Here is a 26,483-nt window from a genome sequence, read left to right on the forward strand (position 1 = left end):
AATAAAGAGCTAATTTGCTAATGAGACTGGACTGTGGAACGACCTTCTGGAATGACCAGTGGGCAGAGCCAGGGCTGCGAGGACCGAGTCCCTTGCACAAATTTCATGCATCAGACCTCTAGTTATGAATAAAACTGCTTTGAATATGTATGTAGAAGATTTTACTTGGGCACATATTTCAATTCTCTTGGCTCACATGGTAACTCTATCAACTTTTTGAGAAACTGCTAAATTATTTTCCAAAGCAGCAGCACTATTTTATGTTCCCATCAGCTATGGAGAAGGGTTCTAATATTTCCGTATTATTGTCAGTGTTTATTATTGTCAGTCTTTTTTGTTATAATCATCCTAGCAGATGCAAAGTGGTAAATTGTTGTGGTTTTGATTTGCATTTCCCTAATGGTTAGTGGTGACAAGTATCCTTTCTTATGCTGCTTGACCACTTGTATATTTCCTTTGGGGCAATGTCTATTCAAGTTCTTTGCCCATTTTTAATTAGGTTAATAGTGTTTATTGTTGAGGTATGTAAGGTCTTATGTTCTGGACACCAGTCCCTTATATATATAACTTGCAAATATTTTCTCTCATTGACATTGTCTTTTTAATTTCTTTCTTTGAAGCACAAACTTTTAAATTTTAAAGTCCAGTTTGCTTACTTACTCTTTAGATGCTGTTTTTTAAGTAATTCTTACCTAATCCAAGAAACAAAGATTTACTTTTATGAGTTTTTTAGTTTTAGCTCTTGCATTTAGATCAGTGATCCCTCTTCAGTTAGTTTTGTATATGATGTGAGGCAGAAGTCCAACCTCATTTTTTGCATGTGTTTGCATTTGTTTTTATTTATTACAATTTCAATGTTGAGAGAGAAATGTCTTTAAATGAGATACTCATTGCTACTCTTTGTGAATGTTATTTCACTGATGGGGGGGGGGGGGGGATACTTTATTGTGTTCATCCGAAGACTGCACTTACCTGCACTCTCGCCTAATATGGGTGCTTTTCTGTCTCTATTCTGCTTATTGGGATCTGCAGAGCGGCACTCATGGATGCACTTTGAATCCATTTACTAGGTCTTTTCCCCTTAATTTGCAATCTCACCTCTTCAGCTACAGTATAGAGAATGCCAAGATCTTCTAAGCCTCTATCAGAAATATCTATCAGAACAGCAAGAGAAGCTCGCCGTGTCTCTCTCAGGGCTTGATACTGCTAGGATGCAGGAACAACAGGTAAGCGTCTTTATTCTTACCTTTTCTTGTCTTTATTGGATCAGCATGATGTCAGAAGGGTCATTTGCCTTTTACTGTAATTGTCTCACAGTACATATAGGGTGAGCCAAAAGTAGGTTTACAGTTGTTTGTATGAAAAAGTACAATAGTTAATAAATAATAATACACAAACTCTGTTTTGGGTACTCACAACTGTATACCTACTTTTGCTCCACCCTGGAATGTTGTCTTAAAACATGGAAATGCAGCATGTGATTGAGCTGGTGTCTTTTTTTTTTTAATCTAATATATTTTTATTGATTTCAGAGAGGAAGGGAGAGGGAAAGAGAGATAGAAACATCAATGGTGAGAGAGAATCATCAATAGGCTGCCTCCTGCACACCCCTCACCAGGGATGGAGTCCATAACTCAGACATGTACCCTGACCAGGAATGAAACCATGACCTCCTGGTTCATAGGTCGATGCTCAGCCACTGAGCCACACTGGTCGGGAGAGCCGGTGTCTTTTACTTCCCTCTTTCCCTTTCCTCTCCTATTCCTGGAGCCCGGGAGTCCGGAAGCAGCTGTGGGCCAGTGGGGACACTCCTGGTTGTGTGAAAGGACAGCAGGAGTGGAAAGCAGGCTGCTGCTATGCTGCTTAGCGAAAATCAGGTGACCTGTTCCTTACTCATAGAAAAACACTAATGAGTCTTTCCTAACTTGTACTTACATTTTTAAAGTCATAAAAGTGACTTGTTAACTTACAAAGGCTTTACCTGGATAGAATTAAAATATTTTGCATGATTTTGTGTTTGTGTGTATATGTATTAGTCACATAAATATATGAGAGTGTTTATAGATAAACATTTTACATGCATTTCATCAAATGGTATATATTCTATAATTAAATGAAGTTTCAAAACTTTGCCTGTTATGATGTGAAACAAGCTTTACAGATCGACTTCTTGCTCTTCAGGAATTTATTTCATTTTCTTATCCATATGAATTTAAATCTTCAAATGAATGAAGATAAGTCTTGTATATTAAAAAAAATCAGGGGAAAAAAGTGTCGTACAGTCAGAGTCATTCACACTGTGTTAAAGCATGGGTAATATGCTTTGGTATGCTCCTCCCCTCTGAATTAGAACCCTGACCGAATGGCTTTGTGCAGCCCATCTGAAGAGCACCATTGCTGTTCAACCTAGAGGCAGCTGCCTCTGGTGGGTTAAGAGTTTTGGCCAAGAAAACTCCAGTTTTTAACCTCAAGTTTGGACATATGGAAAACTTAAAAAAATAATTTTGCTGGAATGTGGGAAAACTTAGATTTTTAAAATCTGCTTTTCTTTTGAGTCATGACACCTATAAAAAATGGCCAAGGTGTGAATGGTTTATTTGTATTCTAACTTGAAATATTTTCTTTCGTTCTGTTTTCTGAAGACCTAGGCTGTAGAATTATGAAGAGGAACATAGTCAGTCTTGATTGTGTTTATCTGGATTTTTCCCGCCACTTTGAAAACAGCAGGCGTTTTTTAAGGTGGCCCTCGCCTATTGTTCTAGGTGGGACAGAGAAAATGGTAGCATGAAGATCAGATGTTTTACTTTTGTTTTGGCCTTTTCCCTCCCTCCCTGTATGTGACATAGGTGTGTTAGAGGGCACAGAAATAAATGATTTGCACAAAACCATTGCCAAGGTTTTGTGAGAAGTGAAGGGGCCTTTCATTGGCCAGCATAGAGTCTTATGACCTTAAAGATATAGACAGAAATCAGCACTAGGGGCTCTAAAAGCATCTAGATAAGAGGCCTGACTCTTTTTCTATCTATTTCTGAGACTGGGGAAAAGAAAACTTTCTCAGAGATTAGTGAATCTAACATAGTGAAACTTGGAGGTTTCACTAGAGACCAACCAAAGTTAACACTTCCTTTCTTAACTTTAACTTTGAGGCACTAAAAAAAGAATCACAAATACTAGAATGAAAATGTTGGTCAAGTATATGGGGATAATAATATACCTTCAAAAAAAAAAAAAAAAAGACTTGAATTTTCATTTTTACTTAATGCTGAGAAAATTTTCAAGGAGTACCTGGTGGCCAGGTTTTAGATTATGTCTTCTGTACAATGAAAATGAAATTGCGAGTAAAAGGCTACTTTTAGGCTCTGCCATTTGAACCTAGAGGGGAAACCACGTTTCGTTTTAAATACTAAGAGGAGTATGGTTTCCTATGGTACCCGACTTGTTCTTTGTACCAGCTTCTCTCTGCTGAGCAAAGGCAGCACCTTCTCCTGTGGGAATCGGGTAGATATGGCCAAGTCTGATTCAGTTAGGAAGGGCGTCACTGTGAAGACTTAGCCTAAATGAGGACGCAATTAACTTTCATGTCCTCTGTGTGCTTGCAAGTGGACTGTACTCCTCTCTGTCACAGCACCGTTCTTGTTCTTTTGTGATGATTGCTTATTCACCTGTCTTCTCATCCTGATATATTGGTCTTTGTATACTTAGAGCCTAACATAGGGTTTGACTCAAATATTTTAAAATAAAGATTATGTAAATAACTTATTATTTTTTAGTTTCCATCCATCCATCACCATTTATCCTAACTGTACCCTCTTCTACCCCCTTCCCCCAACCCTACCCCCCACCTTTTCCCCAGCAATCACTGCACTATTGTCCATGTCTATGATTTTTTTTCTCTTTTATTTTCTTTTTTGCAATCCAGGACTTTTTTATTAAAAAGAAAAACTTAAGTAGCTAAAACAAATGTTTGCTATAAATGTCCTTGTCTTTATGGCTAACCCTTGTTGGCTCTTAATCTGACATATGGTTTTTGAACACCAAAGCACAAATACAGTAGATATGGTGGGAAACTATTTGCTTTTCCTGTGAGTAGCCACAATGTCAGGTAAACATAAAATTTTAATTTGCTCTCAAAATAAGTTGTATGTTGTTGTTGTTGTTGTTGTTGTTGTGTGTGTGTGTGTTTAAAAAACAACCTCATCTCCAGATGTTGTGATGAAGATGGCAGCAGTTCATTCTTCATGAGACATTCATTTGACTTTGAGAGACTTGTTCTGTTGCTTCTTTGTATCGGGTGCCATCTGGCTCAAATTGCATATTATAGGTTTTGCTTATAGTTTTATTAAATCCATAGTTCTACAGAAGAATGCCCTGTCTTATGATTTTCCTTTTTATCTTCTGCTGTTTCCTTGAAAAGAAATTGGTCCATTTACAAGGTAAATTGTTCTTTGCTTTTCTCATTCTCTTTCTTGCTTTGCCTCAAAGATAAATGCATTTTGGAAATCATTACAAGTTTTTCGTGGTGGATTCTACAAAGGTTTTTTCTCTTGTTCCGTTTAGATTGAGATATTTCACTGGTGTGTGTCTGTTAATCCATTTCCTTATCTTAAGAAACAGTTCCCAGTGTAGCCTTAGTCTGGGACATGGGAGGATCCAGTAACCATGGTTTTGACCAATGTGCATTTTAGAATATAGCTTTTCTTATCATAATTGAGTGGTATTTCTTTTTTGTGAACCTGAGCTTAAACAGTGTCACCTCAAACTGTGATGCTTATAATTTCTATTTCAGTTGTACTTGATAGGCTGCACCATTTTAGAAATGTTAGTTTCTCCTCATTTCTCCTCACTAAGAGAATATTAAGATAAAGCCTAGGCAGCATCTGAGTAGCTGTATTTCTAAAACTTTAGTATTCAGGCCTAACATTATTTTTCTTATCTCTCTCTCTCTCTCTCTCTCTCTCTCTCTCTCTCTCTCTCTCTCTCTCTCTAAATGTACAAAGGTAGATTTGGAATGTTCTTGAGATTTCTCCCTTTTTTATAAAATGGAAAAAAATCATTATCACATTTTAGCCAGCAGTAGTGGATATTAATGAATCGCTGTTGTTCTCATCTGGCCATTATATTCCTTTTTATTAGTATTGTTTCTCTCTGCTCCCTTTTCTATTGCTGCTCATTATTTCCTCTTGTTTCTCTTTCCCCTTCCGTTCTCTGGCTTCTCCTTATTTCCCACCAAGTCTCTAGATGCTTTTCAAGTTCTAATTCTCTTGCTTTTCCCCCCACCATTCTGTCTGTCCTCCTACTCATTCAGGGAAGCTTACATTGTTTCCTATCTCCTGCATATGGAAGAATCCCTAAATAAAGGTGTTCCCCTCTGATTGTACCAAAATTACTTAAATATCTGTCTCATTACTTCCATTGCCACTACTCTATGTCATATAATCTTGGGGCTACAATCCCTCAGTTTTAAAAAAAATATGAGTTCTCTTTAGTTGAGAGTCATTTGCCATATCTACTTAGTAATCATATATAGAATTAAAGATCTACTCTAGTGCAATTTGGAGTTGTAAGTTAAGAGCTGGTGTACATTCTGCTATTTTCCTGTCACACAGAGATGACTTTAGAGTCTTAATTACAGTCCCAATAGCCACAGTTAGTCCATTCGAGTTGACACAAAATTGATTTTCATTCTTGGTTTAAAGATCTTCCAGGACTTCTGCCTCCAGACAACAAACTACATGAGCCATGCAATTGCCTGAGGATGCTATCCAGATAGGGGAGCCCAAATAGAGACAGGTGGTCTCCATGCCATGAGCTGAGGAGATAGAGCTGGGAGTTTAAGGGGACTAAGTTGAGGTGAGATTGCAGAGCAGAAAACTAGTGAAGGGAGAGCTGCAATAGGAAGGTACTTCAGAGACCAGCACAGGGTCTCTCCCACATTTTAAACTAGTTAATGATCAAGCATAAATATAAGAATAGTTAATGAGTCTGGGGGAAAGAACTACCAAATGAGGGAACAATTTTTGGAGCTTACATAGGCTGGCATCAAGTACAGTAGATATGGTGGGAAACTATTTGCTTTTTTAGAAGCCTATTGTGTCAGAAAGGGCAAACTCAACCCTAGACTAAAAGGTGCTTTGGTTCTACCTAACAAAACTTAAAAGCAATACTTGAGGTAATTATATGCTCTCTGGTTTTGTAGGTTTACCACTTACATCTTAGAGTTCTACTTTGGGACTTCTTAACATGAACTAACAGTGGTTAATGCTACCCCGGTCTCTACTCACAGAAATCTGTTAACTCACTTTTCTTAGACTGCCAGAGTTTCTTTCAAAGTATTCATGAAATCTCATGACTTTTGCTCATGCCCAGTGGCAGTGAAGATTCAAACCTAAACTTGTGATCTCCAGGTTAGTGTCTTTCTGTTGCACTTCAGCTGCTTGGTTGGAAACAAGATTGGGATTCTAATTTTACTCTTTTGATAATTCAGTCGTGTGCACTTGGATATGTCATTTAATTATCCAGTTTTTGAGATATAGAAAATGAGACCACAGAAGGAAAGAGAAGAAGGAAGTATAAGGTACAATACTTTCTATTCTAACATCCTTTATTTTCTTATTCAATTTTTCTTCACTTTGTTTGCCCCTTACTCAACCTCCTCCCTCCCACACCCTTTTCCTTTTCTCCCTTTTCCTCACCAGTTAACTCTCCTTACATTGAGGCTTGATTATGTGAAAGTTGTTGTCCTGAGTGGCACATGTATTATATGCTCTCAGGGTTTCAGTGAGCTTTCCTTGCTGGCGGCAGCCATTTTCTGTTTTCCTCCCAGCAGGATGTCACTCAGATTCTACTTTTTCTGTCTCTGAACACTATCCTCAAACTGAAATTAATTTTGTGATCATCATTTTGAACATGCTCAGCCAGAAAACTTAATTCTAAGTTTTCACAGACAAAAGCAATTGTCTTCTTATTCTTTTAGACTCTATGAGATCTCTCCTTTTCGTCAGTAGTTATTTAGTGACAATTCTGCCCTTTTCCGCAGCTCTCAATTAACTATTAAAAAAAAATCACATTTCCTTAGGAACTTTGAACACTGATTGAATTAGATAGTGGAGGTGAGGATGCAAGGCAAAGTTACATAGTTTCTTGTTCTGATGAGGACAACAGTAGTCATTGTGAAGCTGCTGAGTTAAAAGAGCAGCTATAACCATATTTTGTATTGAACTATAGTCCTGATTCTATTCATGTTTAACTTATGCTGCCACTTTTGTCTTTCTTTTCCATTTATTTTAGCCCCATTTTGCTGTGCATCGTGATTTCTCAGGAATTTTCTTGTGCAGAAGAAAATTAACCATATGTTTTTCCTTAAATAGAAGCCAATTTTCTAAACAGAAAATAGGACATTTCCATTTGTGGCTAACAGACATAGCTGGAAAGCCTGTGGCCGATTTTGTTCTGGGCCCCTTTCTTTCATAAGCTTGATGTCCATATGGGGATACTTCCACACCATCCAGCCTTCTGTGTCCCCTCCTCTCCCTTCCCCCTATCTCACTTTCTCATCATCAGGCATCAGTCTGATATTTCCAGTCAATATGGGGTTGTGTTAACCCAGTCATTGTTTCCTGTTTAAGTAATATCACCAATATAGAAACTCCCTTATTTAATAAGAACTTACTTAAATAAACTAAATAATTAAGAACAGTAGTGATTTAATGAATTATACACTATTGGGGAGATAATGGAAATTCATGAATATTAGTGATAGATACATACATGGATGGATCGATGGGGGAGGAAGGTGGATTTATTTACAGTGGAATGCTGAAAGGCCAGCGGGAAAACATGGGAGGAGTGCTGAAGTTGGAAAGTCATTCCTTTGAAACCATGGGAAAGAGAGGAGCAAGCACAAGACGTCAGTGGCTGCTAAACTAGTGAGAAATACTGAGGATGAGCAGGAATATCAGTGGCCTCTAAGCGTCTCCCCTTAGACTACTTAGTGATTGCGAGGGAGTGAAAGGAAACAGTAATTACACAGTGTGCGGGGAGGGGGAAGGGTTCCAGGAGATCAGAATTAACATCTCCAATGAGAACTGGTGGACTCTTATGTCTCCAGATGCTAAACTTTGATAACACGTCACCTATTCAGTATTCCAACTGAGAATGCATAACCTGAATCTAAATCGTAAAGTAACATCAGACAAGCACAGAATGACAATCTTCCTACTAAATAAAGGAGGGAGGGGGCTGCCTACTTCAAACATGGAAATATCAGAAAAGACAACGGATCTGGACATACTCTAGATTAACAGGGAATTAAAAGATATGACAACTAAATGCAGTATCTGATCCTGGACTGTCTGTTGTGTAATGTTTGGAGGAATATACTATAAGGAATATTAGGTCAGTTGATAAAGTCAGAATATGGATGATGGAGTAGATATAATTTTTGAAATTAATTTCTATGATTATATAAGAGAACATTCCTATTCATAAGAAATGCTCACTGAAATGTTTAGGGATAAAGGGTCATAAGGTATGTAAAGTTACCCTCAAATACTTCCAAAAATGTATGTATATATACGTGGAAATGATAGAGAGGAGATAATGTAGACCAGTGTTTTTCAACCTTTTTTGGGCAAAGGCACACTTGTTTCATGAAAAAAATCACGAGGCACACCACCATTAGAAAATGTTAAAAAATTTAACTCTGTGCCTATATTGACTATATATAAAGTAATTCTCTTGAATAGGAATCAAATAAACACAAAGAAAGTATTTTATAATTACTTTATTATGAAATATTAAGTAAACAAAATAGTGAAAAATTATAAAATTCTTGTCTTGTCTGTACCTACGGCACACCAGGCAACATCTCGCGGCACACTAGTGTGTCGCGGAACAGCGGTTGAAAAACGCTGATGTAGACAATAGGCAAACCTTGGTAAAGAGTATATAAGTGTTAAATGTTTTATTTTTTATTGTTTGTTTCTAAATAACTTTTCTAAATTAAAAATAACTGATTAAAGCTTTTGTCCCCCTCAGTTAGAATTAATGGCCAAATAATTTTAAAGTCCTACCATGTGGTTACTGTAATTACTGTATTTTTTATATGTGTCTTGGCTATATGCTTACTCTTTGCCATGATAGAGAGCCACTGGATTAGACATGTCATAGTAAATAAACAAAACAGAGAAAGACATAGATCTCTTGTGAATCCAGCCACCTGTTAGTGGAATAGCTCTGAGATCTCAGCTGCCCACTAGAACTATGATCATAGAGCTGCCCTATGTGTGCACTGCCCATGTAGTAGCATGTCAACAGTGTGGCTGTTGAGCACTTGAAATGTGTCTAATGAGGCTGAGTTTTTAAGTTAATCTTAACAAATTAAATTTTAGCAGTTTCCCATGGCTGGCGGCTGCCATATTGGACAGTGCAGTTCTGGGTGGTGATTAATCCTGGCTATGAGAAGCTTATATGTTCCCAAAACAAGTTGACAGTTTTAAGAGATGAACTAGTTCTGACTGAGCTTGTTAGTTTAGGTGAGATCTGTCCTTTCAGAAAGAACCTGGTATATTATGTTTTTTACCTATCCATTGGTAGAAAATTTTATTGTTGAATACTGAGGAATGAAGTCAAATGAAAATTTCAATGTCAAAATGAAATATAATTATTGCAGGTGTGTTTCCAGGTTACATTAGTCACCAAAATCTGAAGTAGATGGAGGGCATTCCTTTTAGTGACTTTTTCTGGTTTAAGAGACACAATAGATGTGTGGAAGGAGGAGGAGGGTAGGAGAACACAAGGGTGCGGTAGTTGGATGATTTAAGAAAAAAAAAATGCAAGATACTCTAAATGCTACAGGAGAAGTACATTAAGTCTCTTTTGACACACATTTGAATAGATTAGATGTTATCTAAGTTTCTTTCCAGTTCTAACTTCTATGGTACTAAATTTTAGGAATGCTGAGCAGGAGGAAATCTCTGAGAGTGCAGCAGTCAGATTAATTTAAGATTTGGAGCTCAGCGTGTGACTTGTGTTGTTATATGATCTTAATCTCCCAGGCCATGTGAATGATTTCTGTTTTGCTAAGTAAATTTATTTCATTTTAAATGGAGCATCGATTAAAAGAAAACTCTGGTAAATATTCCAAGAATGTGATATCATCCTGGTTGCTTTAATAGCTTTTTTAAAAGTGATAATCATGCTTTATATTCAGTCAGCTATAAATATACTTCTTGTAGAGGCAACATGTTAAGAGAGTAGGCGAAAGGATGTGTAAACATAAAAGGTACTTGTGTGTCTCCCTGAATCCATTACTGTGTAGCACTGATGGACAAAAGGAACAGCTTGAAGCCTCTGTCCCCTGCTCCTTCATCTTTCACTGCATCAGTAGGCCTCTCAGTGGCATTGGCAGGTAATACTATTTTGGTTGGTTAGCCAACTATGTTGGTAGCTTCAGTCTTCTTCCAGACTGAGTCAAGACACACTAATGTTTTAAGTTTAATGCTCTGTTGATTCATAAGTCTATTGCTCTCTTTAGCTTACACTTTTGCAGTGATCAGAGCTTTCAACAGGTGTGTAGCCTTAAGCATTTTGCTCTGCTTTGGGCATGAAATAAGAATTTGCTGAAAGCCTGCCTGCTTGACAGGTTGAATGACTACCATTTTTCTCTCCATCCTTATGCTGTTACATAAATGAGTTCTGCTCGGTGCCTCTTCTCTCAGAGCTTTTGCCTGAATACTCAGAATACTGTCTCAAAGAGAAATACACCCACCTGGAACTGTGTGCCACCTTCACCTCACTTTTTTAAAGCAAAGGACTATATTAATCAACTAGGGGCACAGTGCACAAAATTCGTGCACTGGGGAGGGGTCCCTCAGCCCAGCCTGCCCCCTCTCACATACTGGGAGCCCTCAGGGAATTTCCTACTGCCGGCTTAGGCCCACTCCCCTTTGTGGGAGGCGACTGGACTGATAAGGGGAAGGTGTCAGCCCACCACCCTCCTGTTGCAGTCACTGCCAGTCACCGTAGCTGCGAAGATATTTTCATCAACACGGACTCCAGTTCCTTTACCATAAAAAAATGACAACTTTCTTTAGGCATTTTCAAGATGTGTCTTTCATGGGATATGACATTTCTTCCTTTTTTTTTTTTTTAATCTTCACCTGAGGATATGTTTCCATTGAATTTTTCCCCTTCCCTCTGAACACAGGCTCAGCCTCTTCAATCGCCAGCTCAGGCCACCCAGGCTTTAGGCTTGGCCAGGGGGCCCTCTACCCCTCTGATTGCTACTCGGTCCCTGCCCCCCGCCCCTCAATGGCTGGCTTGAAGTGACCTGGGTGCTGAGGATGTTCCCGGGACCCAGGTACATATGCAAATTTAATCACCATATTTGTTGGGCTAATTTGCATACTCACTCTGATGGGCTGTTGGCATTGCGGAGGTACGGTCAGTTTACATGTTTGTCTATTATTAGGTAAGATTAAACCCACAAACTTGGTGTATCAGGATTCCCAAGACCACCCCCTGGTTTGTTGGTTTACTACGTTATGACAAATATTATAGTAATGCTCCCAGCTAAGATTTATATAGTGAAAAGATACAAAACAAGATCAGCAGAGGGAAAAAGATACTTGGGGTAAAGTCTGAAAGAAACCAGGTAATCTTATAAAAATCTTGTCCAAGTGGAATCACATGAGATGCATTTAATTCCTCCAGCATCTAAAGATGACAACATATATAAGTATTCTCTACCAAGGAAGCTCTTTAGGGACTCAGTGCCCAGGGTTCTTATTGGAAGCTAGTCATGTTTTACCTTCTATCTAGAATACATTAATTTCCAGGCTTCCAGAAGGAAAGCACATGTCAAGCATAAGCCACATTGTTTACAAAAACCACTTATCATTTAGGGAATGGTGGGAATACTCCCAAAATCCAAGTTCCCATCATGCCAGCCAAGGGCCAGCTTTACAAGCAGCCTTTCTAAAGATAGCAGTCTCTGACATGATATTTAATTTTTTTCTATGTCTGGATATGCTGCATACAGACTTGGGACTTTAACCTACTTGTAGCTTTCCTTATGTTTAATCTCTCCACAGTCTTTTTTTGTTATCATTAGTGTCACTTGGAGATTAATAGAAATATAGTGTACTATGCACCTACTCTTTTGCCTAATGGCACCATTTCTATGTCTTTAGGTTATACCACCAAATCTTTCTTCTTTATCCTTGCCACTGTTGTGTGTGTGTGTGTGTGTGTGTGTGTGTGTGTGTGTTAATTTGCTTTGCTTTGTTCTTCAAGAATATGGCCTCATAGTTGCATCTGAGCCTTTAACCAGATTCCTTTATCCCTCAAAGCTGCAGGCTAATATTGTCTGAAAGAAGATTGCATGAATAGCTACCAAAATGCTTAATTTTTAGAAACCTTAGAGTTGAACCTATAGCACCCTAGGGAAGCTCTTATGTCTATAATAGGTATAAATTGTAGGTATTATATGAGCAGACTGAGAAATAAATTGGGCCTTTAAATCAGGTCTAAATCACTGTCATTGCATACTTCCAAGTGATTTAAGATTTAAGAATAAAGAAAATGCTTTATTCTGCTGGTAGAATCCCAGTTAAAAGCATTTGGGTAAAGATAATAAGAAGAGATATGGAAGTGATGTAATTGTGGTAGTAAACAAAATAGGAGTAGATGATGCTGCCCTAAAAACCGAGTGAAGGTTAGCATAGAAATAAGATATTATAGTAATAGGGATGTAAAATTTATAATATTGAGCATATGCTAAAGACATTGTTGTAAATTCAGAATATATAATAGTGTTTGGCCCAAGTGAAGGTAAAGGAAGTAGTAAGAAGTACTATTACTTTGGAGTTAATTTTAACTAACAAGGAAAACCTAATTGGTGAGGGGCAAGTGATAGGAACTTTTCAGAGGAAGTGACCATTTCACTTCAGAATTCATATTAGTAAAATAATAGGTGGGAATATTATCTAGAGGGCCTACTAGCATCACTAGTAAATTGTACCAACATTTAAAGAAATAATCCCAATTCTACATAAAGTCTTCTAGAAAATTAAAGAAGAAGGAATACTTCAGAGTTCATTCTATGTGGCCAACATCACCCTGATGCCAAAACCAAAGATGTCAGTTCACTTCAAAGTGATTTAAATATTCAATGCAATCCCAATCAAGATCCCAGCAATATTTTTTCTAAGAAATGGGCAAGTTAATTATAAAATTGATATGGAAATGTAGAGGCTCTAGAATAACCAAAACAATGTTGAAAAAGAAGAACAAACTCAGAGGGCTAACACTGCCTAATTCTCAGTCTCATTATAAATCTACTAGTTGCACGAATCGGGGCTGATCAGGACTATCTTGCCCAGTCCCGGGGGAGGGACCGTGGGAGGTTGGCCAACCAGGAGGAGGGACCACTTCCCCCTGGTGGTCAGTGTGAATCATAGCTACCAGCCAGTCGTCTGGTCATAATGATTGCTTAGGCTTTTATATATATATCCATAGTGCAGTATTGATACAAAGATAGACAAATCAGTGAAATAGAGAATCCAGAAACAGATCCAAACAAATATGCCCAAATAATTAGTTGATAAAAATGCAAAAGAAATTTAGTAGAGAAGGAATAGTCTTTTCAACAAATGGATATCCATATGGATATCTCACGATTGCATATTCTAATGCAAAAGAAGTGAACCTGATTTGTACTTTATGCCATGTATAAAAATTACCTCAAAATGAATCATAGACCTAAATGTGAAACCTACAAGTATAAAGATCCCAGAAGAAAACACGAGAAAATCTAAGCAACCCTGGGTTAGTCATAGATTTATCAGCTACAACATCAGAAGCACCATCCATAAAAGAACCAGTTGAGAAGTTGAATTTCATTAAAATGAAAAACTTCTGTTTTTTAAAAGACCTTGTTAAAAGAATAAAAAGACATGGCACAGATTGAGAGAAAGATTTGGAATGTGAATGGTTGATAAAGGATTCATCCAGACTATATAAATAACTCACAAAATTCAATAATAAGGAAAAACTATTGAATTAAAACAATGGGTAAAAGATTGGACAGCTACTTCACACACAAAAAAAGATGTATAGATGGCAAATAAGCATGTGCAAAGATGGTCAATATCATTAATTAGGGAAATTAACATAAAACCACAATAATGCCCCACTTACATATGTATTAGAAATTTGGCTATTAGCCAGCATTAAAAAGGCTTGTCCTGTCCAACAAGGATGTGGAGGAACTGGAACTATCATGCACTCTCTGCTGATAGGAATGTAAAATTATACAACCATTTTGCAAAAACAGTTTTAACTTTTTAAGAAAGTGCCATATATCTACTATATGATTCATCCATTTTACCTAGGTATTTACTCAAGAGAAATAAGTGTATACACACAAACTAATGTTCACAGCAGCCTTATTTTCTATAGCTTCAAACTGGAAACAGCCAAAATGTTATTAGCTGGTGAACGGATAGATGTGGTATATGTGCATAATGGAATATTACTCAGCAATTAAAAAAGACTGCTGATTATGTGCAACAATGTAAATAAATGTCAAAATAATTACACCGAGTTTAAGAATCCAGACTTAAAAAGACAAACATGTTATATAATCCCATTTATAAAAACTCCAGAGAAAGCAGAGTAATCTTTGAATCCAGAAAGTAGATTCCTGGTTGGGCAAATGCAGGAGTACAGGGGAGTAAGTGGGAGCAATGACAAAGGGGCACAGGAGACTTTGGGAGAGGATGGTTTTGTTCATTATCTTGATAGCAGTTATGATCCCTGGGCTTTCACATATTAAAACTCATCAACTTGTACAATTTAAATATGCAGTTGATTGCATGTGAGTTATACCTCAATAGCTTTGCAGTAGTTTGAAAAATACATGATTTTCCTTTAAGTTTCTGTTGCCTGGCCTCATTGTGGTCTGAGCATATTCCCCAGCCCTAGTTTAGCTCTTTTTCCCTGTAATATATTTAGCCTGATCTATTTAATACGCACAAAAGAAACTTGTAAGCAGTTAGTATTGCCATTATCCTGACAAATTATGTATTCCTGACAAAGTGGAAATGTTCCCATTTTAATTTCTCTTTAATGACTCATTACACGGGCCTTAAATGCCAGTCTATATTTTCAAACCTGCAGAAATCTGACTGAAGTTTACATATAAGAGCAATCAACTCTGATGGCAATAGGCTGAATATCAGTTTCTGAAAATAAACTTTATATGAATCTTTTCTCCAGGTAATTTGACTTTTAAATTCTTTTAACTATGACATTTTTATATAAGTGAATTTAGATTGAAGAAGCAGCTATAAAACTGGAAATTTCCATGTTTCAATTATTTTTTACCATGCTTGTTAACAGGAGATAGTTAGATATTATGCACACTTCATTGGTTTACGCCACAATAAATTACTACCTTCTTGACCACTAAATAGGCAACCATTACCATGAGCTAGAAATGTTAGGCATTTGGCTATTTCCCAGAATACAATTCATGGTTTTTAAAAATGCGTGTGTGTAAAAGTTTTTTTAAGTGATCATTTGACAAGCTATACCATTCTATTTCATAAGCCATATTTGAGGGTATTGTTTTATAACTATAGTCTTACTCTAGAGTCTGCTGTTTGGTGGACACATTATTTTTTCTGATTACTCAAGGATTCCTCTGAGTGCCATGCAAAGAGCATGAACTTTGGAGCTTGGGTTCCTACACAGTAAGCACTTCTGTGACCTTGAGCAAGTTATGTAACATCAGTGAGCCTTAATTTCCTCATCAGCAAAATGGGACAAATGTAATTGGTATAACTCAGAGGGCATCTGGTAGGATTGAATCAGTTAATAAATGCAAAAGATATAGAACTGTACCTCACAGGTAGTGAGTACCAGTATAACAGCCTCCAGACAGTTATCATTGTTATTGTTATTGTTATAATTGATTTTTAGAGATTGTAAAATGGATTCGGATGAAAACCAAAAATATCCTTTTTGGGGGAAGACCCTTATGTTTATTCATCTTTTGTGCTTTCCTTTGTCCATTCTGTTTTTCCTTTATGGCTGTAATTCTCAAGTAGGGTCAGTGTTTATCCCTAGGGGAAATTCTGCAAAGTCTGCAGATTTTTTTTTGGTAAAATATATCTTTATTGATTTTAGAGAGGAAAGGAGAGGGAAAGAGAGATAGAAACATCAATGATGAGAGAGAATTGTTGATTGGCTGTCTCCTGCACGTCCCCTAGTGGAGATCAAGCCTGCAACCGGGTATGTGCCCTTGACCGGAATCGAACCTGGGATCCTTCAGTCCACAAGCTGACACTCCATCCACTGAGCCAAACCAGCTAGAGCCTGCAGATATTTTTTATTGTTAAAATTGGTGTTGCACCCTAGCCAGTTTGGCTCAGTGAATAGAGCTTTGGCCCAGGGACTGAAAGGTTTCGGGTTCAATTCTGGTCAAGGGTGAATACCTTGGTTGCAGGCTCATTCCCTGGCCCTGGTGGGAGCTCGTGTGGGAGGCAACCAATTAATGTGTCTTTCTCGCATTGAAGTCTCTCTCTGTTTGTTTCTCCTTTTCCCTTCCACTCTCTAAAAATCATTGGGAACATATCCTTGGGTGAGGATTAACAAAACAGAACAAAACAAAACAAAACAAAATGTGGGGTGCTGCTACTATCATCTAGCAGGTAGAGGCCATGGATATTGCTAAATATCCTACAGTCTACAGGACAGTCCACACAACAAAGCATCATCTTGTCCAAGTGTCAGGAGGCCATGTGGAGAAGCCTGGCTCTCTGGAATGCTGACTTGAACTGGGAGCTTGAATAGCAGGTCCACATCTGAACGAAAAGATAGAAGGAACTGAAGTCCTCTAGGCTGGCACTGCTTCCAGATACCTCATTGGAAGAAAAAGAAAACATCTAATCTGTTTAAGCTAAAGAATTTATCTCCTCTTACACATTTTATAATTGCTATTTATTTAGAAATAGTCATTAAAATTAGGATAGCTAAAATATAGTCATAAGAGGTCTTAGGCATTGTAAAGAATAAGGCAAAGCTCACAGTGATATACTAGTATATCTGCACAAAGTGGCATTTGGAAGAAAGAGTACTTGCTGTGTAGAGTTGTATAAAATCTGACAGAACATGAGAATTGCTTGGCTACTGTCATACATTTGCCAGTGTTGAAAGACTAGGGATATCTTTAAAGGCGTTGTACCATTCTGTGGTTTCTTTAATGAGGCACTTTTCTCTGTCTGCTGTAATGTATTTCATTCCGGTGCCAGAATTTGGTCACTTTGTCTTCCACTAGATCTGCAGCTTTCTTCGATCACATAGGGACCTAACTGCCTTCGTCTCCATTACCTGGGATTGCAGGTCCACTAAAGGGAAGTGCTGAGGTAAGCAGAGTGTACACTGAAAGAATAGCAAAGTTGTTTGAGCTCTTTGGGCTCCTTTTCTGATTATGGGGACAACATCAAAGCTAAAATGCTGTCTCCACTCCTGGAACTCAATTAAAATGATGCTGTCATTTAAGATTATGTCACACTGTGATCTAAGGAACTAAAGCTGTTTGTTCTGATCTAACAGGATAGTGGTATAGCAATAATTGATGGGAATAAAAAAAGAAAAAAATCAACATAAAAAATTTCCTAATCAAGAAATTACCTTATGCTCTCAAGAAAGTGGTACATATATTGTACATGCTGATTCTAGCTGTCACAGAGCAATGCCGTATTCACCTAAATAATAGAGACCCTACAAGAAGGCATTTTTGGAATATAAGAGTCTTAGTGCACTTGTAAATTCTCAATGCAGAATTTTAGGAGTGAAAAGCACTCCCAAATCTTCTAACCCATTCTTTTACAATATATGAAGAAAATCATATATTAATAAAATATATAGATTTTACCCTATAAAAAACCCTGAAGGGATTCATTATATTGAAGCTAACAGCAAACATACACTTGACCTGTCCACTAATATCTCAAATTTAGCTCCACTAAAATTAAACTCTTGATTCCCTTCCAAACCTGTAACTAACCCCCCATCTATTCAGCTCAATATATGGCACTCCCATTCTTCATGTTTCTTAGGAAACAATCTTTAAAGTTGTAATTGGCATGTCTTTTTCTCTTTCTCTCACTCCAGACTCGACTCGCCATTGAATCTAGCCCATTCCTCCTTCTAAATATATCCCACCTCCTTCCATTTCTTACCTTAGTCTTCACTGCTCCCATCTTAGTCCAGGTGCACTTTTCACCTGTATTACTGCCTACATTTCTACCCAAATGAAATGTAAATCTGTATTCACATGAAAATCTTTAGTTGAGAGTATTCTCAGTGACTTCATTCATATTCACTAAGAACTGTAAATAATCCAAATGGCCTTATTTTGCAAGAAAAGAAAAGAAAAAAAGAACAGACTACTGGTATGCACACTACATACATGAATCTCAAATGCATTGTGCTAAATGAAAGAATCAGACTCAAAAGGTTACATGCTATATGAGTCCATTCATATAACATTCCTGAAAAGAAAAACTACAAAGACAGAAACAAATCCAGGGCAGAGGTTAGAGGAGAGGTTGACTACAAAGTATGGGAAATTTTTCGGTATGATGGAGTTATCTCGATATTATGGTGACTGTGAAAGGGCGCAGGCCAGGCTGAGGGATTTCACGGTGCATGAATTCGTGCACCAGGCCTCTAGTATACAGATGAAGTGTTAGAGAATTGTACACGTGGCCTAGCTGCCGTGGCGTAGTTGTTGATTGAGCGTTGACCTATGAACCAGGAGGTCCCAGTTCAATTCCTGGTCAGGATATATGCCCAGGTTGCCAGCTCAATCCCCAGTGTGGAGTGTGCAGCAGGCAGCCAATTAATGATTCTCATCATTGATGTTTCCATCTCTCCCTTTCCCTTCCTCTCTGAAATAAATAAAAATAAATTTTTAAACAAGAATTGTACACCTGAAACCTACATCAATTTATTAACTAAAGTAACCCAAATAAATTCAATAAAATGTGAAGGATAAATCTTATTGTGTGTAATTTAGGGGAAAAGAGTACATTGTTACTAATAACAAAAGACTTTTTTAGTATAGGGAACAGAAACCACTCTAGGTATTTTAAGCAGGAGGAATTTAGTACTAAGAATAAAATGTTGAAAGGGTGAAGAAACAAGTTTTATGTTGGAATACCATAGTGACTTCCAAACAATATACTAGTAGATCCAATGTCCTTGAGAGGTAATGCTCTCCAGTGGTTCCCAAACTTTTGACATATGTGTACTCCTTCTATAATTTTTGTAACGCTGAGTACCCCTCGTACTCATGAGAACGTAAAATTAGGTGCAGCTAAGCACGGTGCAGTGCATATCCCCACCAAACTCCTGTGCAACGTGTATCCCCACCAAACTCTTCCCGTATCCCTGGGGGTACGCGTACCACACTTTGGGAAACACTGCAGAGCAATGCATCTGTTGCTGCTGCACTTATCTGGACCCCAGGAAACTGTAGAATTAGACTATCAGTGAGAATTTAGGGTTAGGGAGCCAGATTAACAAACCATTGGTGCTTCTGCTGCTGTCACAACTACTTCTAACCCAGAAAATTGAAAAATGTGCCCTGAAGAGTTATTGCCAGAAAGAATTGTAATGTTTTCACCTTTGTCCTTGCCTGGAGAGACAAAGGAGAGCTCCAAAATCACGTGAAATAAGCAGAATCTAAATGACACCCAGATCCCTGTCTGCAGGGGAGTCTAGTGATTTGCAGCTTCCCAGATTTTACAGTTACTAGTAAACAGAGGGGGGAGTGAGCCATTTATCAACAGTCAGCACAGTATCTAAATCCCCATCAATAAGGAACTTTAATAAATTGCAGTATGTATACAGTAGATGAAGGGTTAACCCAAATGGTAGGTATTCCATAAGACACAGGCTTGATTGAGTGTTGGTTAGTAAATTCTGGTAATTTAAATGTTTAACTTAAATCTTGCATATACCAAAGCCAGTATTTATATTGCAGTTTCTGCAATACTGCTTTAAAATTTGTGCTGTAAAACATTGCTATTTTTGAAAATAGTTAAATAACTTATCTTTTTCAAAATTAATTTGAAAGATTACAGCACAGATTAGACTTTCTAATATCCAGAATGCCATATATAAATTTAGAAAATAAGAAATTTTCAATAAGCCAGTCTGAGAAAGATAAATATCACATGATCTCACTTGTGTGTGAAATAATATAATAGATCTTTGACAGCTTTCTATGTGAGGGAAATCAGCTACAGATCAATTAGCAAGTTGATATAATATTAGTGGTAAATATGTAGTGACAGTGGGGTACATAACCTCTCTTGGCTGTGAGGTCAAAATATTGGCATTCGGATAGTGTATGGATCACTTTTCATGGAGGAATGGCTGATGACAACCTGAGATATAACCTACTAGCAATAGTCTGTGTTCATGCTCATACACACAAAGGGATGTGTTTGAATAGCCTGGCTGAAAACTAAAGCTTTAAGGACAAGTGTTCAGCTTGTGAACACAAGTCTTGTATTAAGTTCTGCCCACTTTCACCCCCACAAAATCAAGTTCAACTTATGAAATTTTTAAACCAAAATTTTTAAACAAAAAATAAGCTATTTTAAAGTATGCAAGCAATGAGATTAGAGTGAATTGTCTCAGAAGCTAAATGGCCAGACTTCTTCCAACAGATTTTAATTATTTTGATAGTTTTCCCCAAATGAAGACTTGCAGTAGCCATTTTAAGTAAACTAGAGCAGCTCTTTTATCTTCATTGTAAGCTTCAGACCCTAAATAAAGCATGAAGCTGGGCAGTGCAGTGTTTAATTTTCAAATTGGATTTTTCATTATGTCTTATGATAACTTTTTATTTTTATCAAGTTGCATCTCAGCCTTCTGCTTAGACTCAAGAAGATTTATGGCAAATGATCAGATTGCTTATTTGGACAAACAAATGCAATAAGTCAGTTTACTATTCCAATATAATGTTATTAATAGAACACATTATTCCGTTCAATATTATGTTATCTTTAAAATTAAGTGGAACATTAGTGGCAATGAAACTAGTTTCAATCAATACATTCCTGTAATGAAACCTATTGTATAAGAAACTTTTTAAGAAGGAAAAATGTCCTTAGCACAATTAACAAGTTCTGACTCTAGACATGGCACTTCACAACTTCTAACAGCTACTTGTGCCCTAGCCGGTTTGGCCTGCTAACTGTAGTGTCCTGGGTTCGATTCAGGTCAATGGCATGTACCTTGGTTGCAGGCTCTATCTCCGGCTGGTCAGGCACGTGCAGGAGGCAACCAATTGATGTCTCTCTCTCACATCTCACATTGATGTTTCTTTCTGTCTCTCCCCCTCCCTTCCACTCTCTCTAAAAATCAATGGAAAAATATCCTCAGGTGAGGATTAACAACATCAACAACAAAAGACTATTTGATAAGTTTTCTTTGCTTCTGTTTCAGTATTAAGGTAGTTCCTTGACAGCTCCTCACAGGAGTTAGAACGTGATTGAAAAATTTAGTCACCACTTGCCCTGGCAGGGCCCCAAATGTGCTTCCGTGAAATCGAGGTCAGAGAGGATTTTAAGAAAGGGAGAGCCGGTGACACTCAGAAGCCGAAGAAATTTATCAAGAGTGTTAAGAAATAAATGGATGAAAATGAGCAATGAATGAAAAATGAGCAATATTCAGATTACATAGATTTTAATTTTTGAAACTCATGTACCGGTAATAATCAACTTTCTGGTAGTGGAGTCCTGATTTAGACCCTCAGTCAACCACTATATTTCCAATTGAAATTTCTTAGAATGACGGTCTTAACATTAAAGGTGGCTGAAGCCTCAGGATGACATTACAGGTAGAGGCCTACACTGCACAGCCTGGAAGGCTGTTTCAGTTGCAGTTTGTTTGTTTGTTTGTTTGTTTATGTTGCTAATCCTCACCTGAGAATATTTTTCCATTGATTTTTAGAGAGAGTGGAAGGAAGCAGGAGAGGCAGAGAGAGACAAACATCTGTGTGAGAGACACATTGATTAGTTGCCTCCCACAAACACCCCAACCTGGAGTGGGGGGGATGGAGCCTTGACTGGAATCAAACCCAGTACCCTTCAGTCCGTGGGCCAACTCTCTATCCACTGAGCCAAACTGGTTACAGCTCAGTTTCAATTAAGATAGCAAAGTGCCTTTAAAAAGGCTGCTATTGCCCTAACGGGTGTGGGTCAGTGAATAGAGCATCGGCCTACGGACTGAGGGGTCCCGGACAGTACCTTGGTTGCGAGCACTCTCTATCCTTCTCCCTTTCTCTCTGTAAAAACTCAATAAAAGATTTTTTTTAAAGGCTGTTATTCAATATTACAGTGTGGAAATAAATACTTTTGGTTGTTAACTTGCATACATTGTCCAATGGGAAACTCTTTAAAAGTACATTATGGATACTTTTGCTTAATACATGGTCACATGGCAGTTAAAGAAACATGGAGATTAGTCAGAGTCCCAAGTTCACTCCATCGCTTCTGCCATTTTGTATGTTTAACTGAATGTAACTAATAGAGATGTTATTGTACTATGGCTTTGTTCTCATTAAATTTTGTTGAGAGTTATGTTAAAATGAAGAAATATTTATGAAAATCTAAGCCATCATACATATTCCGTTGGTTTAGGATAAAGTTTCCTAGCCCATCAGGCAAATAATTTTAACATATTGCTGAACAACTCTAATAGCAAACAAGTGAGCTCTGCATTCACTAGAGTGACACTGTTAGCATTCTCTAAGGTCACACACTCCTCCTCCAGAAACTTAAGTGCAAATGATTGTCCTATTTTTCATACCCATGGTTGTCTTCCTAAAATTGGGATCTGCATTGGAGTAAAGCATAAGATAGCAATAAACCTAAATATGTATCTTTCTTAGTTCTACCTCAAAGTTTTTATATGTTACATTTCTAAAGGAAGATTCATTTTTGTATTATGTCTATGAACACCTGTGAACTATTGAGTGTAGTTGGTCTACAGTTAACAATGATTGTGTACGGAGACTTTGGCAGTGGGTGGCAAGGAGCAATGACCATTTGGTTATCTTTGCAATGTTTTTATTTTTCTTCTTTTTCCTAACATTTTAATATAATCTATGTTTATGAGGGTTGTTTATCTGTAACTTTTTTTTCTAGTACAAGTTTTGTCTGGTTTTGATATAAGATAATATTGGCATTTCTGGCTTCATTAAATGAATTGGAAATTCTTCCTTTTTCTTTTTATTATTATTATTATTATTTGATTGATAGAATTTACCACTAAAGCCATCATGGATGGAGTGTTCTTTGTGGTAATGTTATTACTACTTCGATTTTTTTCATTGATATGGAGGTATTAAGATTTACTTTTTTTGTCTTCAGTCAGTTTTGATAATTTCTGAAATTTGTCCATTTCACTTAAGTTGTCATATATAGTAACAGAAAGTTGTTCATATTATTACTTTATTAACTTATTAGTGTCTTTAGCATCTGTATTTGTGTGCTCCTTTATTTTCTTACATGAATTAGATTTAACTCTTAATAAAAATAAACATTTACTTCACACAATAAAAGATGCTCTTAACAAATACATCTTATATGCCTTCTTTATGATACACTCATTGCTTTGTGAAAAGTCTGTTAATACCCTGGAAGGACAGAGAAATGAAATGCATTTAGTGATAGATTACTAATTCTCTGCATCTCAAAAGTTAATGTGAGCTTTTGTCATAAATACATTTAGACTTGAAATAAAAGCAATTTCAGATAAACTGAGAGGTAGAAAATTTAATCAACCCTTTTGAACAAAAGAACTAAATGAGGTACATCTGGTATTGTGCAGGATTAAAAGATATGGTGAAAGTAATGGATATAAAATATGAATAAAGGAAGAGGGAAAAGAGGGAAAAGAACTCCAAATGTATTTTTCTTGTGTTAGTTACATATAGACCACACAGTCAGAGATCTGTAAGAAAAGAATAATTTATGGACAGAACATACTTATTTTAATGGGAAAGAATTATTTGTTCCACAAAAGGAGGAAGAGTGATAGATGTCTAGGTATAGGCCAGTCATACCTACGGGAGGCCAGAGCAGGAATGGAAATTGTGTGCAGCCTGTTGTATGAAGTAAGGAAACAAAAACACCCAAACTGGATATTGACATCCCACAGCCCGGTGGAGTCTACCCACGAAGTAAGGTGCGGGCCAGTGCAGTGGTTCTCAAAATGTGCCCAGAGTGGGACCACCAGCGTCACTGGGCACTGCTTACCCAAATGCTCACCCTCAGGCCCAGCCCTCACCTGCTGAGTCAGAAACTCGGGCATGTTAATAAGCCCTCTGGTGATTCTCAGCACACTGAAGTGAGAACCTTGTGCTGGTCTGATGGAAACAGTGTTATCTGTTGATCAGTGGTGAGTCCTATCGCCTGCAGTTTTATAAGTAAATTTCCCCAAATTATCTTCTCAGTACAGATCTGTTAGAAATAGTTTCTATCTAAAGAAATGATCGATGTGCTTAAGCACACAGTGCTAGGAATCCAGGAGCATCTATGAGCTAGGAAATGAGCTGAATTCATCTTGCCCAGGTCTCTCCCTTTGTCATCACTTTTACCCATTCTTATATTATGTGCTTCTTGTGATTCTGTGTGTTGATAAAAGGATTTAAACTAATACCAGTTTAGAGCGAGATCATCAAATAAGCTATTTTAGCACAAAAATGAGTCCTTTAGCGTAAAATCCTTTTTAAAGAAACAAGTTTGAAATGTTCTAAAGTGATTTTTGTAATATAGCTTTTCCTGGCTCTTTAGTCTCTCTCCCCTCCTCCTCACTGCTTCCCTCTCATCTTCTCCATGACCCTTAGCTTTTCCCCTGTTTTTTCCTCACAGTGGGCCTGAGAAGGGAGAATCTGTGTTTAGAGCCAGGTTTGGATTTACAAATATCAGGAAGGTTTTATTTTAATGGCTGCTTCTCTGCCCAGTAATGCCCAAAACGAGTGTCACCTATTTTGTATTTGATTTCCTGTGTGCTTGGTGCTGCCTAGAAACTTTGTTCAGGATAGTTTCTGGAGAATGTTGAAAGATACTATTGTTTGTAACAATTAAAGACAGCTCCTTCCTGCGCCCTGAAGTAGGCTGATTTAGCAGTCTTTCATAGCCATGTCAGTCAGCATTCACAATTGTTTATTTATAGTTTGAAGAAGTATGTGAGATCTCTTATGTATTAGCAGCTGTACTGAACACCGGACACCCATTACACCAGCCCGAAAAGTATTAACTGGGCAGAATTCTAATACTGAGTATAGAAGTAATTTATATTATATGTGAGGCAGAACTTCTAGGTCCAAGCTTCTCCGGAGGAGGCAGCTTGCCCTGTCCTTCTTTCTGTAAGACAAAGTTTTTGTCCGCAGATTAATCAAAAGCACACTGATTGTGGTGCCATTTAAATCACTAGATCACATGTGTCAAACACAAGGCCCGCGGGCCAAATCCGTCCCGCCAGGCCTTGCAATGTGGCCCGCACCGCGCTGTCATCACTGCACTCCGCTGCGTTTCCATCACAATGACAGTTTATGACTGTTCAGTAAACCATTCGGCCCACGATTTAGGCTGGATTTTAGATTTTGGCCCCTTCTCTGATTGAGTTCGACACCCCTACACTAGATGATTAGGACTTCGCTAATAAGCTGATTGGCCTGATGCTGTCTCTGACTATTGAAGTTGTGTCCATCTCTGTAGGTGACACTGTTTTGTGGAAGCCCTTTCCATACAATTCGTTTGGACTCATCAACTGTGCTGAACAGATGTTGGCATTTTGGCAGGCACAGGTATCCCAGGCAATTGGAGCTGATGAGTTCTTGGTGAGACATGCAGAACATGAAGACTGTGCTCACAGGCTCCCGCTCTTTCTGTTTGGAGTCATTGCCGGGGCTGGCCTCCTGCTTTAGGTGCCCGAGTCCGCGCTCTTCCTTCTCGCATGAAAAGTGCCATTTGTGTTTTTTCCACACAAAAGCCATCCCTCCCCTCCACTGCAGTGTTTTAGGGCGGTCTCTGTGAGCAGGGCTTCTCTTAATTTCTAGACTTAGTCTAGATAAAAGAACAAAATAAAACAGCTTAAATAATCTTCTGCCTCATGACTACAGCCAAAATATGTCCCAAAATTATACAGTATACAATACCTCAGTGATTTCCAGACACTGAAGAAATCGTGTACTATAAATATTGTTGCAGTAATTTTTCTTTTGAATTTTCATCATCACTCACTTAATAGCAGCAAAGCAAGCAACATCTGGCCACTATTTGAAAAGCTTGTCATTTCTGTTGTCATTATACTTAACTTTATCTCTTTACACCTGTTTTCTGCAAACTGTATTATTCACTATTTTTATATTGTCGTAAGTATTTAGGGCTCTC

General features: G+C 37.7%; 1 protein-coding gene across 4 annotated transcripts in view; it reads left to right on the forward strand.

The window, feature by feature from the left end:
- The window catches only part of KIAA1328 (KIAA1328 ortholog), a 161,067-nt gene that overhangs the window by 49,856 nt on the left and 84,728 nt on the right, over nucleotides 1–26,483 (forward strand). For all 4 annotated transcript variants that reach the window (XM_045574982.1, XM_036419544.2, XM_036419548.2 and 1 more), the window contains one exon: nucleotides 1,099–1,226. In XM_045574982.1, the coding sequence (XP_045430938.1) occupies nucleotides 1,099–1,226 (128 nt within the window). The remainder of the gene's footprint in view (nucleotides 1–1,098; nucleotides 1,227–26,483) is intronic.

The sequence above is a fragment of the Pipistrellus kuhlii genome, unplaced genomic scaffold (genome assembly GCF_014108245.1).
Source record: "Pipistrellus kuhlii isolate mPipKuh1 unplaced genomic scaffold, mPipKuh1.p scaffold_m20_p_6, whole genome shotgun sequence".
NCBI lineage: Eukaryota > Metazoa > Chordata > Mammalia > Chiroptera > Vespertilionidae > Pipistrellus > Pipistrellus kuhlii.